This window comes from Neolamprologus brichardi, chromosome 23 (assembly GCF_056152115.1).
Source record: "Neolamprologus brichardi isolate AB-2024 chromosome 23, ASM5615211v1, whole genome shotgun sequence".
Classification (NCBI taxonomy): domain Eukaryota; kingdom Metazoa; phylum Chordata; class Actinopteri; order Cichliformes; family Cichlidae; genus Neolamprologus; species Neolamprologus brichardi.
Window position 1 is genome coordinate 11,308,853 of NC_142125.1, and position 13,007 is coordinate 11,321,859.

The following is a 13,007-nucleotide window of genomic DNA, read 5'->3' on the forward strand; positions in this document are numbered from 1 at the left end:
AAATTCACGGGATGAAGAAAGGAGAAAAAAAATCGCTCCACAGAGCAAAGTCCTCGCCAGCGTGCATTTCCCATCTCCCCCTCCTCTCTCCTCCTGCGGTCCGCAAACAAGAAGTGTGTGTTTCCCTTTAAGGAGCCCCCACCGTTTGCTTAACAGAGGGAGGAAGAGCAGGCCTGCGGAACAGCGGCTGAGGAGGGGAAAAAAATCCAACGGAGGACGGTTTCAAGTCCCCCCCAGTAGAAACTGTGCCTGATTTGTGGCCAATGTTGGAGATGTAAAAAAAAAAAAAAGAGAGAGAGAGAGAGGGAGGGAGAGGAGAGAGAAGGAGGAGGGAGGAGGAGGAGGAGGGGGAGGAGAAGGGGGGAGTAAAAACACTAAAGGGGTAGCTATGGAGATGGAGCGTTTTGCTGGCTGCTTTCTTTGACAGGTGTTGAGTGGGGCAAAAGTCTTAAAACAGAAGCAGCATGTACGCCAAAGGTAAAGGAGCCGTCGTCCCTTCCGACAGCCAGGCGCGAGAAAAGTAAGTGACCGAGCCGCCGTGTGTGTGTGTGAGCGCGCGGAGGAGCGAGCGGCACAACTTTGTAAAGTAGCGAGGGTAATTTCACAGGAGCCGCTTTACTCTTTCCTCCCTCCTCCCCGTGACCCCCTCGGAGGTGCGCGATAAACTTTTTCCTCTGCTCGTGGCTCCAGTTTGCGTGTTTGTGTCTGAAACACGGCTGCCGTGCGCACACTTCTGTCACTCGTGGGGAGCGACACTGTTGCCGTTTCCTTTCCGTCCTGATACTTTGTTGCGGCTCTCGGCATCAGAACTTCCACGCGCGTGGAGAGGAGCCTGCTCCTGCTCCTCTGGAGGGGGCAGGAGCAAGTGGCGGAATGGGCTGCCTGCTCTGCGGGGTCCCGAGGCGTGAAGCCGGGTCCACGCAGGGAAAGTTCAGTGAGCGGGGCCAAAGTTTTGCAGTCACGGGAAGCAGAGCCTGAATGTTGAACTGCTGCTTCTTGCAGGACGCCGAGGAACGTTAGGCTGAAGTCTGCGCTGTTATTGTGTGAACACATAATATTGGACAAATGATTAGAATTTCGTTTATTGCCTATTTCTGCTGTGCCTTAGTATTTGTCCACATCGTCCTTCTTGCCTGTGCATCCTTCCAGGATTTGAGCTCACTACACAAAGCCAGTGTAACTTTTAAATGCCCCTGTCTCTCGTGGATGGGAGGCTGCCGCCCTCTCTCCTTTATGTCCCTGCTAAGCTGGAGCATGTCTTTCAAAGAGTTGGACCCTCTTTGCATCACAGCACTTTAGATCAGAGCCGTGTTTTATCATCATTAGCTATTAACAGTCTGAGGTTAGAGGAGTGTAGGGATCCCTTCTGGGATGCAATTGTAATCTAAAAACACTGTCAGGTCCTGGGAGGCTGTGCTGTTCCGCTGCACCTCATGCATCTGTAATAGAAGCCAAATTTCTTTAGAGACTCTCTTGTATTTTTTGATGCATTGCCGTGTCATATTCAATTGATTAAGCCTCCTAGAGATGTGGCTCGCTTATGTGCTTAGTGGAAGCTTCCTCGAATACGACTTTGTGCATGCCTTGTGCCACAAGCCTTTGATTTCACTCTGAATTCCCATCAGTTTATTGGAAAATTGAGCAGTTCTGTGTGTGTGTGTGTGTGTGTGTGTGTGTGTGTGTGTGTGTGTGTGTGCTGAGGAGTGAATCCTAAATGAAAACAGTCCCATGTGGTTTTCATGAACAGCAGGCAGGGTGACCTTTGAACCAGCATATGATGCTTTAATATTGCACATGAACCGCCAGCAGACGCCGAGGCTGCGTTTACACCTGTTTGTGTGGCTCAGCTTCATTAGTTTATTTACAATACGCTGAAAGCCATCTATCATTTGAGTTCTGTGTTCCCGTTGCTTGTTCGGGGACTGTGGATTATGCTCCGTGTGTTATTGGGAGTGAAATCAGTGCAGAGGCAGCATGTATTTCAAATGATAGTGTAGGAGGAGATTAATAATTGAACTCATAAGAAATACAAGTCTTTGGAGAGCTGGAAATGATGAATGCTGCTGCGTTAAAGCTGCTTGTGAATAACAGCGTTTCTGAGTTTGTTTTTCTGCATTTATTCCCACCTTTTCTTTACGTCTCTGTGTATATTCGCGTCCTTTCGGCATGTCACAGGCTTACAGGTGTTGTCCACACATCACAGATGACGCCTGCCCTCTCCGCTCACCTGTCTTGTCACCCTAACCTGCCCTGCAGGGCCAACACATGTTTCCTTGTAAGTGTAGAGCTCGCAACAGCTGCCTCAATGCATCACTGAATTGCCTCATATTCATATTTACATATTCATACGACTCTTTACATATTCAGATATTAAACAGAGGGCATCCCGGATGGGCTCGTATCTTATTAAAGCAGGCGTGCAGTGTGGCGTCACAGCTCCAGCTCTTGCGTAGAAGATTATGGTGTGATGTGCTCAGTTAGGTAATCTATAAAGGAATAATATGACTTTACGCTCTTGGTTTTGTACAACAGCTCTAATCATAATAAAGTGTGAATGTTTCCCCACTTTTACTTTTGTGTCCTTTTGATTTTAAAGGAGCTGCACGGCTCTTAGATTTGACACACAAATTTGCAGAGGAACATCAGATCCACATATTTAAGGCCAGAGAAAAATGTAATTAGTTCAAAGCATGTTTTCCTTGTGTAGCTGAAAGCAATTGGACGATTCATGACTGTGGGCAGGCCACGTGAGTTACACCAGGGGAAGAAGTTATAGAGGGACTATTTACTGATAAGTTTATATTGTGTTTTATTAAACTGCTTCCTTGTCTTGTGGCTAAAACGTTTCACGCATGTGCACGTGCATAATTTAAAATCGACAGCGTGTTTTCTTCCTGTGGGGTGTCAGAAATGTGGTGATGGCCAGCTGCTGGAGCTTTTCAGGGATTAACCTCACACTGGAAATAATGGAACCAAAACAATCACGATATGTACACTAATTTTTTTACACCGCTCTGTTTACGGAGCCTAAAAAGGGCCTGTAACTGGGAGCACGCTTCAATACCGAGGTGGCAGCCTAACTTAGAAAGCAGTGCTTCATTTACCGAAGGACTTGTGAGGTTTTGTTCTTGATGAAGTGTTTAATAAAGCTGTTCTGTATTTACAGTACTGAACACTGCAGGTATGTACAGTAGCTCTCAGGGTCACTACACAAAATGTTCCAGCATGCACTCTCAGTTTTGCTGTTAATTGTGTTGTGACATATGTACAGTGTGCTTTTTATTTCCGTCACAGCCTTGAAGCCAAGGCTCGAATCCAGCCCGTTTGCTCAGAAATGCCACATGAAACGGTCACACGAGCGTTTCTCACTTTTGTGGATTCCGCTGCACGACCAAGGCCTCACCATACAGCTGTCTTGAGATCACAGGTAGCAGGAAATGCAGGGGGGTGAGGGGGGGAGAGTGTTTTCTTTGCAGATCCTTGAGAAACGTTGTTGTGATGAGGCGTCTTGTAAAGCGAAAACAAGCTACTAATACTAATAAAGGTGGAGGAGGAACCGGTGCCCTCACAGCCAGAGAAATTAATTACTCTCTGCACTTTTCAGTGTTTTATTTAATTTAATTTGGACGGGAGTGACACAGAAGCTTCCGTATTAATGTCTCCTATGTAACTGGAACCTCTTTGAATTGTGCGCTGATGGAGCCAGCACATTAATTAAAGGCGCCATTCACAAAAATGTTTCACAGATCGACGCCACACCTTATTTTTATTGATTTTCTTCTTTTGTAAACTCGTGTTTGGTTTCTAAAAGAACTTGCTCCTCGCGTTTGTTTTCTAATCCTCGGTTTGTCCGTGTGGTTTCGAGTGCTGTTGGATTTATGCGGGGAAAGAGCTTCAAGAGTAAAGTTAATCAGTTTGTTTTGAACATGGGTTTCTTTACATCCTCTGCTCCTCCCCCGACTCCTCCCATGTATTTACATGCACTTTAATGGGGATCTTCAGGTCTGAATGCATGGTTTTGATTCTACACAGATGGCTCTGCCATCTGCATTTTAGTCTTTTGAAGGAAGCATAAAGAGCTGCGCGCTAACACAAGCAGTAACACTGCTCTAAAAGTAAAGAAGCCCTCGATTTACCCTCAGCACCCTTTGGCTGACTGTGCTTTCATTCAGATATGTCAACAGTCAATTAATGCCGCCTTTCGTCAGCTGCTTCTGGTGCATCCGCACAAATTTGCTAGTTTTCTCACTTGAAATAAAGAAGAGAGTATAAATATTGAAGCTACGTGCCTGAAGTTGTTAATCAGTTTGGCAACAGAGCACACAGATGAGAAGTGCACGCCTTTTATTAGCACACGGGAAAAAGCCTCCATCGAGCAAACGAGGCTCTGTGTGTTCCTAAACATACGTCGGTTACAAAACAAAAGCTCCTTTTTGAAGTTGCATCATGTTATCGTCCTCATTACCTGCTGAGGATGGTAGTCAATCGCTCTCGTCTGCCTCTTTCACCTAAAAACGGCTTTTGTGGGTTAAAAATCCAGTTTTGCTGTTAAACTCTGAGAAAAGTTCCACGTGATTCTGTCAGCAGGTAACATCACAGAGCCGAGAGGGAGCTGTGCTTGTGTTTGTCTAACAATGTGTGGATTAACCCATGGCTAAAGCCACTGCTGTTTACATGCTCGGTGACGCTGATTTGTTTTGACAAAGGAAATGCCATAACTGAGCCCAAAAAATATACACAGCCGCTGCGCAGCGGGAATAAGCTTTAGTGAAACAGCTTCACTCTATCACGGATGTCTCAAACGGGCATCCACCCTCTCATTCACCTTTAAGTGATACATCACTGCATCCACACCGGGCACAGCCGTACTGTGTTTATATGCTGGGTGTAAATGTTTCATATTTAGGACAGAAGATATCGTGCTTTTATCCCGTCGCGTTTTAAAATCAGTATTTATTGTTTCTAAAAGGCATGTATGTGAAAGCAGATGCAGTTAGAGGCCCTGCCTCATCCTCCATCGCTTCCTTCCTCGGCCTGCCGCCGCTCTCGCTGCTGAATTATTGAAACAAAGACATGAGAGTTAATTTGCTAACTGTCTGTGTTTTAGCTCGCTAAACTCAGCCGAGATGCCCTTGTCTCCTGAGGCGAGCTGGGACAGCCTGGGGCTAAATGTCAGGTGTGTGTTTCCCAGGGACGTGACAGTGGGAGAGATCTCCTTGATGTGTGGACATGGAGCGAAGTCTTAGTTTGCTTGCGTGACGTTGGCGACGAGAAAGGAGGGAAGATCAGAAGCGATGTTGTAGAGGGTTTTCATTCTTCTCCTTTGGAGCTGCTTATGGTTTAAAAATTGTTATGAATCATTTTGCGTCTTAAGATAAAGAAGATGAGGACGAGACAGATGCTCTGCCAGTTGGCTTTGTGGCTCTTTTAATACAGCCTGACACACTTTATGTGACGGGCCTCGATATTTAGTCGGCAGTCAAAGCACAGGTCAGATGTTCTTCCTCCCACTCAGACTGATCTCCCACGTCTCATCGACTAATTTGCATCAGCAATTTGTTTTTTCTGTTAAATTTCCTTTGTGAACCTCTTCAGAGGGCGCATAAGCTGCGGAGAGGGCTGTTTGTGCTCGTGCTTTGTCTCGTAAGCATCTCACCTTTTATTCCTGACTGACACGTGTAACCGGAGCAGGGGTCATGGGGAAGCGTTCTCACCGGTGCTGTCCGTAGAGCAAAAAGCCGAGGCCCTGACCTTCAGTTTCCCTCTGCCACAGCTAACCCCCTCACGCCTACTTTATCTACCTGTTCTTCCTCAAGCTCTGCTCCACCGGCTTGCAAAAATGTCTCCTCCTCAGCCGGGTTACACTAACTGGTTCTGACAGGGTAACAAAAGGTGTCCCCTGAAGCCTGGATTGAATGAGTGTTTTTAAATAATGCATTGCAGCCAGGGCAGGTGCCCATCGCTGGGGCACGGAGCCCCTCAGATCACACCAGACTCTGCCATGAAAATTTCATCGGCGCAGTGCTCATGGGAATCTGTTCGATCCTGTACAGCGTAGGTGCAGCATATAGGACCTGGCGCCTGCTGCTGGGTGTTCGCACTGAATAGGCAGGGTTGATTTTGAACGTTACAACATGTGGCAGTCCCGTCTTCTTGTTTTGAGGAAGACCTATTTTTGTTTTCTTGCTCTGCTGCTGTCGTAAAATGGAGCAGCTTCTTAGGAGGTTGTGAAAGGGTCTATTTTGACCTATGATCTTTTGCTGTGTCCCAACTCTAAACAAACAGTGAGCGAAAATAAAACTAAAGAGCAATGAAGGCACAATTTCAAGTTTAAAGACAGAAAACGTGCCAGAACATCGGTAGGATACAGGAGTCGAACCCTTTTCTTCTGTATGAAAGTCCTGTTGTTTATGTCACTTTTAAACTTTTAGGTGGGAGCAGTATTAGCTGTCCCACAGAAACATCACTGAGAAAGCAGTTTAATGTCGCGTGAACGTCATTTTTAGGAGACAGGGTCGCTTGTGGAACCTTGCTAAACTGCAAGTACAGTTTCATTGCGATTCATTATTTAGCATACCTTCTCTCACCCCAACCAGTCACGGTAGATGGCCCCCCCTCCCTGAGCCTGGTTCTGCCAGAGGTTTCTTCCTGTTAAAAGGGAGTTTTTCCTTCCCACTGTCGCCAAAGTGCTTGCTCATAGGGGATCATATAATTGTTGGGTTTTTCTCTGTATGTATTATTGTAGGGTCTACCTTACAATATAAAGCACCTTGAGGCGACTGCTGTTGTGATTTGGCGCTGTATAAATCAAATTAAATTGAATTGAATTCAAATGGCATCCTCTAAATGTGCAGCTGCCAAAATGCAGATGTGAGAAAAAGGACGGGCGACCTGAGTTGGCTTTGGTTGGCTGCTTCCACGCGAGTCCTTTCCCACACGACTGAGACTTTGACTGGAAGAGCGCGTCGGCCTCTGCTGGTTTAAATGCTCAAATAATTAACAACATAACTCTTTTGAGCTTTACATACGTTATTGACGCCTGTGTCAAAGGAGTCATTTTGGTGTTTGATGCTCCAACTAAAGTGATCAGTGTTTCTGTAGCAGCTCGTTTTCACATTATTGCATATTTTCACGATTAGCTCCCCGTGCCAAAGCTGCAGTCGTTACTCTTGGCTAAAAACAGGAAGCTTACAAAGCTTTCTGTGTTTATAAAATTGATTGCTGTGATTATTACCGTGCAATAAACTGAACCGGAAGGCTGTATATGAAGAGAGGGCGAGCAGGCTCTGATTCCTGAGGAAGCTGAGATCCTTCAGTGTGGGCAGCAAAATGATGGAGGTTTGCAGCAAGGCCTGTTGTGCTCTGTGATTGGCTGCAAACTGGACACTGTTGAAGCTGTGGTGGAGAGGAGCCCACTGAACAAACTGTGATCCATCACAGATAACCCCGCCACCCTCCGAAACACAACAGGCAGGGGAGCTCCTTCTCCAACACACTGATTCAGCTCCACTGCCCAAACATGCTTTACCCTTTATATTACAATACATCTGTGTGATAGAGAGGGAGCGTCCAGATATTATTATTATTGGATGAAAATAGTATTTCTCTTTCTCATTAGAAGTTTACATTTTTTGCTAAAAAGCACAAAAATTGAAGATGAAACTAAAATAAGTACCAAAGTAGTGCCGTTTCCTTCGTGTCCTGTTCTAATGAAACACAGCTTAAGGTAAAGTCATAATCTGGGTCATGTTAGAGCCAACAATCCTCTGAAATGTTAAAAAATAAAAATGATTTTGCTGCACATTTTTGCAGATGACTCTTAGTTACAGGCGATTTTCCTGAACACCGAGCTGATCACTTGCACTTCAGCAGAACAGTCGCTGCATCTGAGATCAATATTAAACATTAACAACAAACAATTTGCTCCTAAATGTGACTCTGCACAGAAACCCTGCCCAGCCGTCTTTCATCGTGTCCCCTTTACAAACAAACACACATATCTTTGTGGGGACATCTAATTGACATAATGCTAATTCACATAGCCGCTTACCCTGACCCTGACTATCAAAAATGAATGCCTAACCCTAAACCTAATCATAACCCAATTGTAACCCTGATGCTAAAACCACATTTGAGTCTCAAAAATGCCTTCAAACTCATGGGGACTCGGATTTTGGTCCCCATAAGGGCTGTTGGTCCCCACAAGCATAGCAAACTTCCGATTCTTGGTCCCCACAAAGATATGTAAACACGGCCACACACACACACACGACATATATGTTTTCCTTAAACTGTGTGTTTACATTAGGCGCTGATATGGGCATAAACAGGATGGTTTCAGATGTTAGAAATACCGCAGGTGATGGGATCGTGTGTCTGGCTGAAACTAGTCTGGACCAGCTGCAACACTTTAGCAGATAGTTCTCAAGACGCTGCAGTGACATCTTTAAAGACATAAAGAGTCAGATTGTTCAACTCTGTTCTGGCTCATTATTGATTCATTCAGTATCACCCAGCAACAACCCAAACATCATAACTCTCTGTCTGGTCTGGGCTTGTTGCATGTGATCAGCATAAAATCTATCGCCCCCACCGTACACAAAAGCGCAGCACCTCCCCGCACAGTGCTGTAGAAGCGGGGGGAGCTGAATATAGATGGCTGCATGGTGTGGCGTCTGTCTGCGCTTCTTCATCGTAGTAAAAATATTTAGTAGTGCAGATTTATGCAGATGAATTTGTTGTCTAACCGGGAGTGGGTGCCAGTATTTGAGTTCTTTGTGATAATAATGTTGGTAAATACTGTTTACCTGAGTTTTGTGAGTCTGGCCAAGTGGCAGTAGGATGAGTATTAATAAGGGAAGAGAAAGAAAGTCTCTAAAAACTGATGCTATTTATGATATAAAGTACATTTATGTTTGTAATAAGTCCTTTGCAGCCACTGAGAAATATGTTTGTTTCCTTCTCTGCTGTAACTAGTTGAGAAGATCAATACCACTTTCAAATCTGTGCATCGAAGCGGGGCAAAGACGCTTTTCTTTACTTTCTGTCAGTTTAATTCTGTTACCACAGCACATTCTCATATTAATCACAGACAGAGTTTCATTTAAGGTTGTGCAAGTGATCCCTGTGAGCTAAAAGCTCAGGTTACCGTGAGCTTTTTTTACTCTCGCCTCTGTGTGATGTCAGTGAAAGTGGATATCTTTAATGTGGTCATCTCAGGCATACAGCTGTGGCTGTTTGCACAGCAGCACCACGGGAAGCCAATCAGGAGTCGGCTTAAAGGGTGAGCAGGAAAACCGGCTTGTTTCACACGGAGGATAAACCGAGTGGCTGTGTCGACGCTCCGTATCAGATAAATATTTTTTTGAACTATGAATCGTGATAATTTACTTGACTGAAATCTAAGAGCTGGAAATGTTCATAATGGGTTTAAAGTAACTACGAATAACTATCCTGTATAAAGACAGGAAGCAGGGGCAGGTAGATCACCTGGCTCTGTCCACAGAATGCAACATTTGCCTGTCAGTACCTCTAAAACTCAAATAAAAATCACATGGTTTTAATCTAATGTTCCACAAGCTGACGTAAAAAGAGGATATGGTGGTTTGTAGTAGGATAATGTGTCGTACAGACAAGCTGTGAGAGTGCGAAGATGGCCGAGGAAGGGAGACCCGTGCTGGTACCGAAGAGCAGATCTGTAGTAATTACAGTGGAATAAAGCTGAGGAGCCATACCATGAAGATACGGGAATGGGTTGTGGTCTGTAATGAGAGTAGGGAACAGGTGGAGAAGAGCCTGGAGAGGTGGAGGTATGCTCTGGAGAGAAGAGGAATAAAAAGTAGCAGAAACAAGGCAGAGTACATGTGTGCAGCAGGGAGGATGCTAGCACAGGTAGTGAACCTGGGGTTAACTATCCAAAGCACAAGGGAGGTGAAGAGGAGAGTGCAGGAGGGTGGAGCAGGTGGAGACGAGTATCAGGGGTGATTTGTGACAGAAGGACAGCAGCAAGACCAAAATTGAAGGTTTCCAGGATGGTGGCGAGACACGGCAAAGTCAGAGAGGCGAGGCGGAGGCGCTTTGGACGTGTGTGGAGGAGAAAAGGTGGATGCTGAGGGTGGATGTAGTGAAGGAGGACATGCAGAGCATTAGTGTGACAGAGGAGGATGCTGGGATGGGAGGATGTGGAGGCCGATGATCTGCTGTGGTGACCCCTAAAGGGAGCAGCCAAGAGAGGAAGGAGACGAAGAATGTGTCGTACAGTTTCTTGGCGGGAAGCGATGACTTTATGAAGTCCCACCATCTTGTTGCTAGGCAACCGGACTTTTACTGGTTCTCGGATCGACACATCACATGAGCCGAATTCATTTTCTACAGCAAAAGTTAAAAAATGTGTGTTTTTATTGGTGACTGGTGGGAAACTGTGCAGTCAAAATGTGCACGACTTGTTTAAAGTCATGAACCAGCACTTAAAAAAAAAGATTAATAGTAGAATCGAACATTATTCTTTTTTTCCTGTGCATGAATAAATAGTTTAACTCAGTAGTTTGATACTTTGTGATCAGGCCTCATAGATAGCAGGCTCTGGGTTGGGAGCAGCCGGCTGACTGGGGTCTTTATCCCTGTGCTGATGCTCTGGTTGCCTCCATCAGTACAAAGACATGCAGACTGTGTTAATTGGTAAATGTCACATGCAGGTGTGAGTGTGAGCTTGAACAGCTTGTCTGTCTTTTCGTACACGATTGACTGGCAGGTGTAGCCCACCTCTTTACCCGGTGATTGGCTCCTGCTCACTGAAACCTCTAAAGGACATGCGAGTAAAGCTTCGGTGATGAATACAGGCTGAGCTGCAAAGTGTAAATATGAGGACATAAAGTCTATTGTTTAGTGTGAGAAGAATACACTATATTTCTGATATCAGCAGAAGTGTAATATTAAAGGCTTGTTTGCAGAGCCCCCTCAGTATTTCCAGCAGCTGTGTTTCTGCTCTTTTAGCTGGATGATCCTAAAAGATTTTCTTTTAATGGACCGAGCTTAGACAGCAATATTTGATTTAACATTTGTCTCACAGGTGATTGAAAAGCTGCTAATAATTATCAGCTGTGCTTCCGTCTTAAACTAATTGCTGTTTATACTAATGGATCATTTTTGTCTCTTAAAGAGTGATTTGTGTTATCATTTCCAACACGTAGAATCCACAAGGGTGTGTTCGCGTCTGGGAGTCCTGTCTGAGGATATTCTTCATCCACGTTTTTCTCTGTGCCTCAGCGGCAGTCATCCTGAAACCCGCGCATCACACATTCATCACCCCGTCGCTGTGTATATGATATCTGTACTGTAAAATCACGTTTATCTGAGCGCCATCTCAGATGACACGGCGATTTTCCGCCAGTTGTGCACAAACGTTTGACTTTTCCTTCACTTTTGAAATCCTCCTGAATGAACGCTCACTGTGATCCTCAGCGCTCACTCCTCCTCTCGTCTCTGCTCTTGTTTTTCAGGTTAGCTTTATATGTGTACGAGTATTTGCTGCATGTTGGTGCGCAGAAATCAGCACAGACCTTCCTGTCAGAGGTAAGAAGCTCTTTTAGTTTGACTTCCTGTTCAGCGAGGATGAGTGTGATTCCCCCTCTATTGTATGACTAGGAATGGAATTCACATTATGAGCTGTTATGTGTTCGAGCAGGCAGCTGAGGTCCCGACTTTAAGAAAGTGTAAAAACATGAACATGTTACTGAGCCTAGTCCTGTGTGTGTGTGTGTGTGTGTGTGTCTGTTTTATAGTTGCTGAATAACAGCAGTACTTTGTAGTGTTTGTTAATGTGGGACAATGTAAACATGCTGTCAGTTGGGCTTCTTAATGTGATTAGCATCCCTTCATTATTAGTTTCAGTTTAATCAGCTGTTAAATTGGAGCACTTTGACATGTTGTTAGCTGGTCCTGTTGCTCCTGTCCTGTTCTGACATTTAACAAGTTAAACCAATCGTACCTTTAGTATTGGAAACAATTGCAAACTTAACCATTTGTTTCAGGTCTGATAGACTTATTAGCCTTATATTATGCCCTTGAACTGTCGAGGAGGTAGGGTCTCTAATGTGTTGCATCCTCTTCCTTAATGTACATCCTTCCTGCTAATGGTCCCATGTCCAGGCCTCCTTCAGGAGAACACCTCTGCTGCTCATTGGCTTTATTCATCTCCGCTTAATACAGTCCACAACGCAGAGAGGGCTTTAATGGCAAACAAAGGCGGGCCTGTATCATCCAACTTTAATACCGACGTGATTTATGTGTCGTTTAATCAGATGAAGTCAGGGTGGAGTCGAGTAGAGATGCTGGTGCACATGTGTGCTGCATATCTGATACTGACCCTCAGAGCAGGCTTCCTGCATATTAGTCCCAGCCCAAAAGAGAAATTCAATGAAGACATTCACTAACAGAGGTTTATGGTCTCCGAGGAGGCTTAAGCATCCGGAATCAGCCGATTTCTAGCTGACTGGTGACAGCCAACCGAATGCGAGCTGGTCTGTTTTGCAAATGGGCAACAAGCGCAGAGCAGTGCAGGAGAAAAGCCACATGCACACTAGCAGCCCTGCTAACATGTTGTTGTACGCACTAGAAAAGGATTTAAGCACCTGACCAAATTAGATAATTATTTGTACCTGTTTCCAATTTCTTTTGTTATAAAAGTGTTATAGAGTTATAAAGGTTGTTTTTATTTTGTTTGTATATGCTGTCAACTGTAGTTCTTAGAAAATCAAATATGACCGACTGCCGGTCACATTTAGAGAAAAAAGTTTTCATATCGAAGCTTATAGAGGATTATTTTTCACTGATTTCATAAAATAATTTAGGTATATAGTCACTACATATAAACACATGGATGTTAGAGGAACAACTTAGCCCTGCAAAGCCCAAACCATCAAATAATTACCAGATATTTCAATTATTTTTTAAATTGAGTGTTTGCTGAATCTTTGATAAATTTGTAAAAATTGATTAAGTTGCATCGT

General features: G+C 44.6%; 1 protein-coding gene across 2 annotated transcripts in view; it reads left to right on the forward strand.

Annotated features, from left to right (window-relative positions):
- Positions 1–311: 311 nt before the first annotated feature.
- Positions 312–13,007, forward strand: part of ssbp4 (single stranded DNA binding protein 4) — an 82,503-nt gene continuing 69,807 nt past the window's right edge. Inside the window, exons 1-2 of one of the 2 annotated variants that reach the window (XM_035907531.2) lie at positions 312–520; positions 11,499–11,571. In XM_035907531.2, the coding sequence (XP_035763424.1) occupies positions 465–520; positions 11,499–11,571 (129 nt within the window). In that variant the 5' untranslated portion in view covers positions 312–464. The remainder of the gene's footprint in view (positions 521–11,498; positions 11,572–13,007) is intronic. The other variant, XM_006790337.3, reaches the window with a different exon arrangement.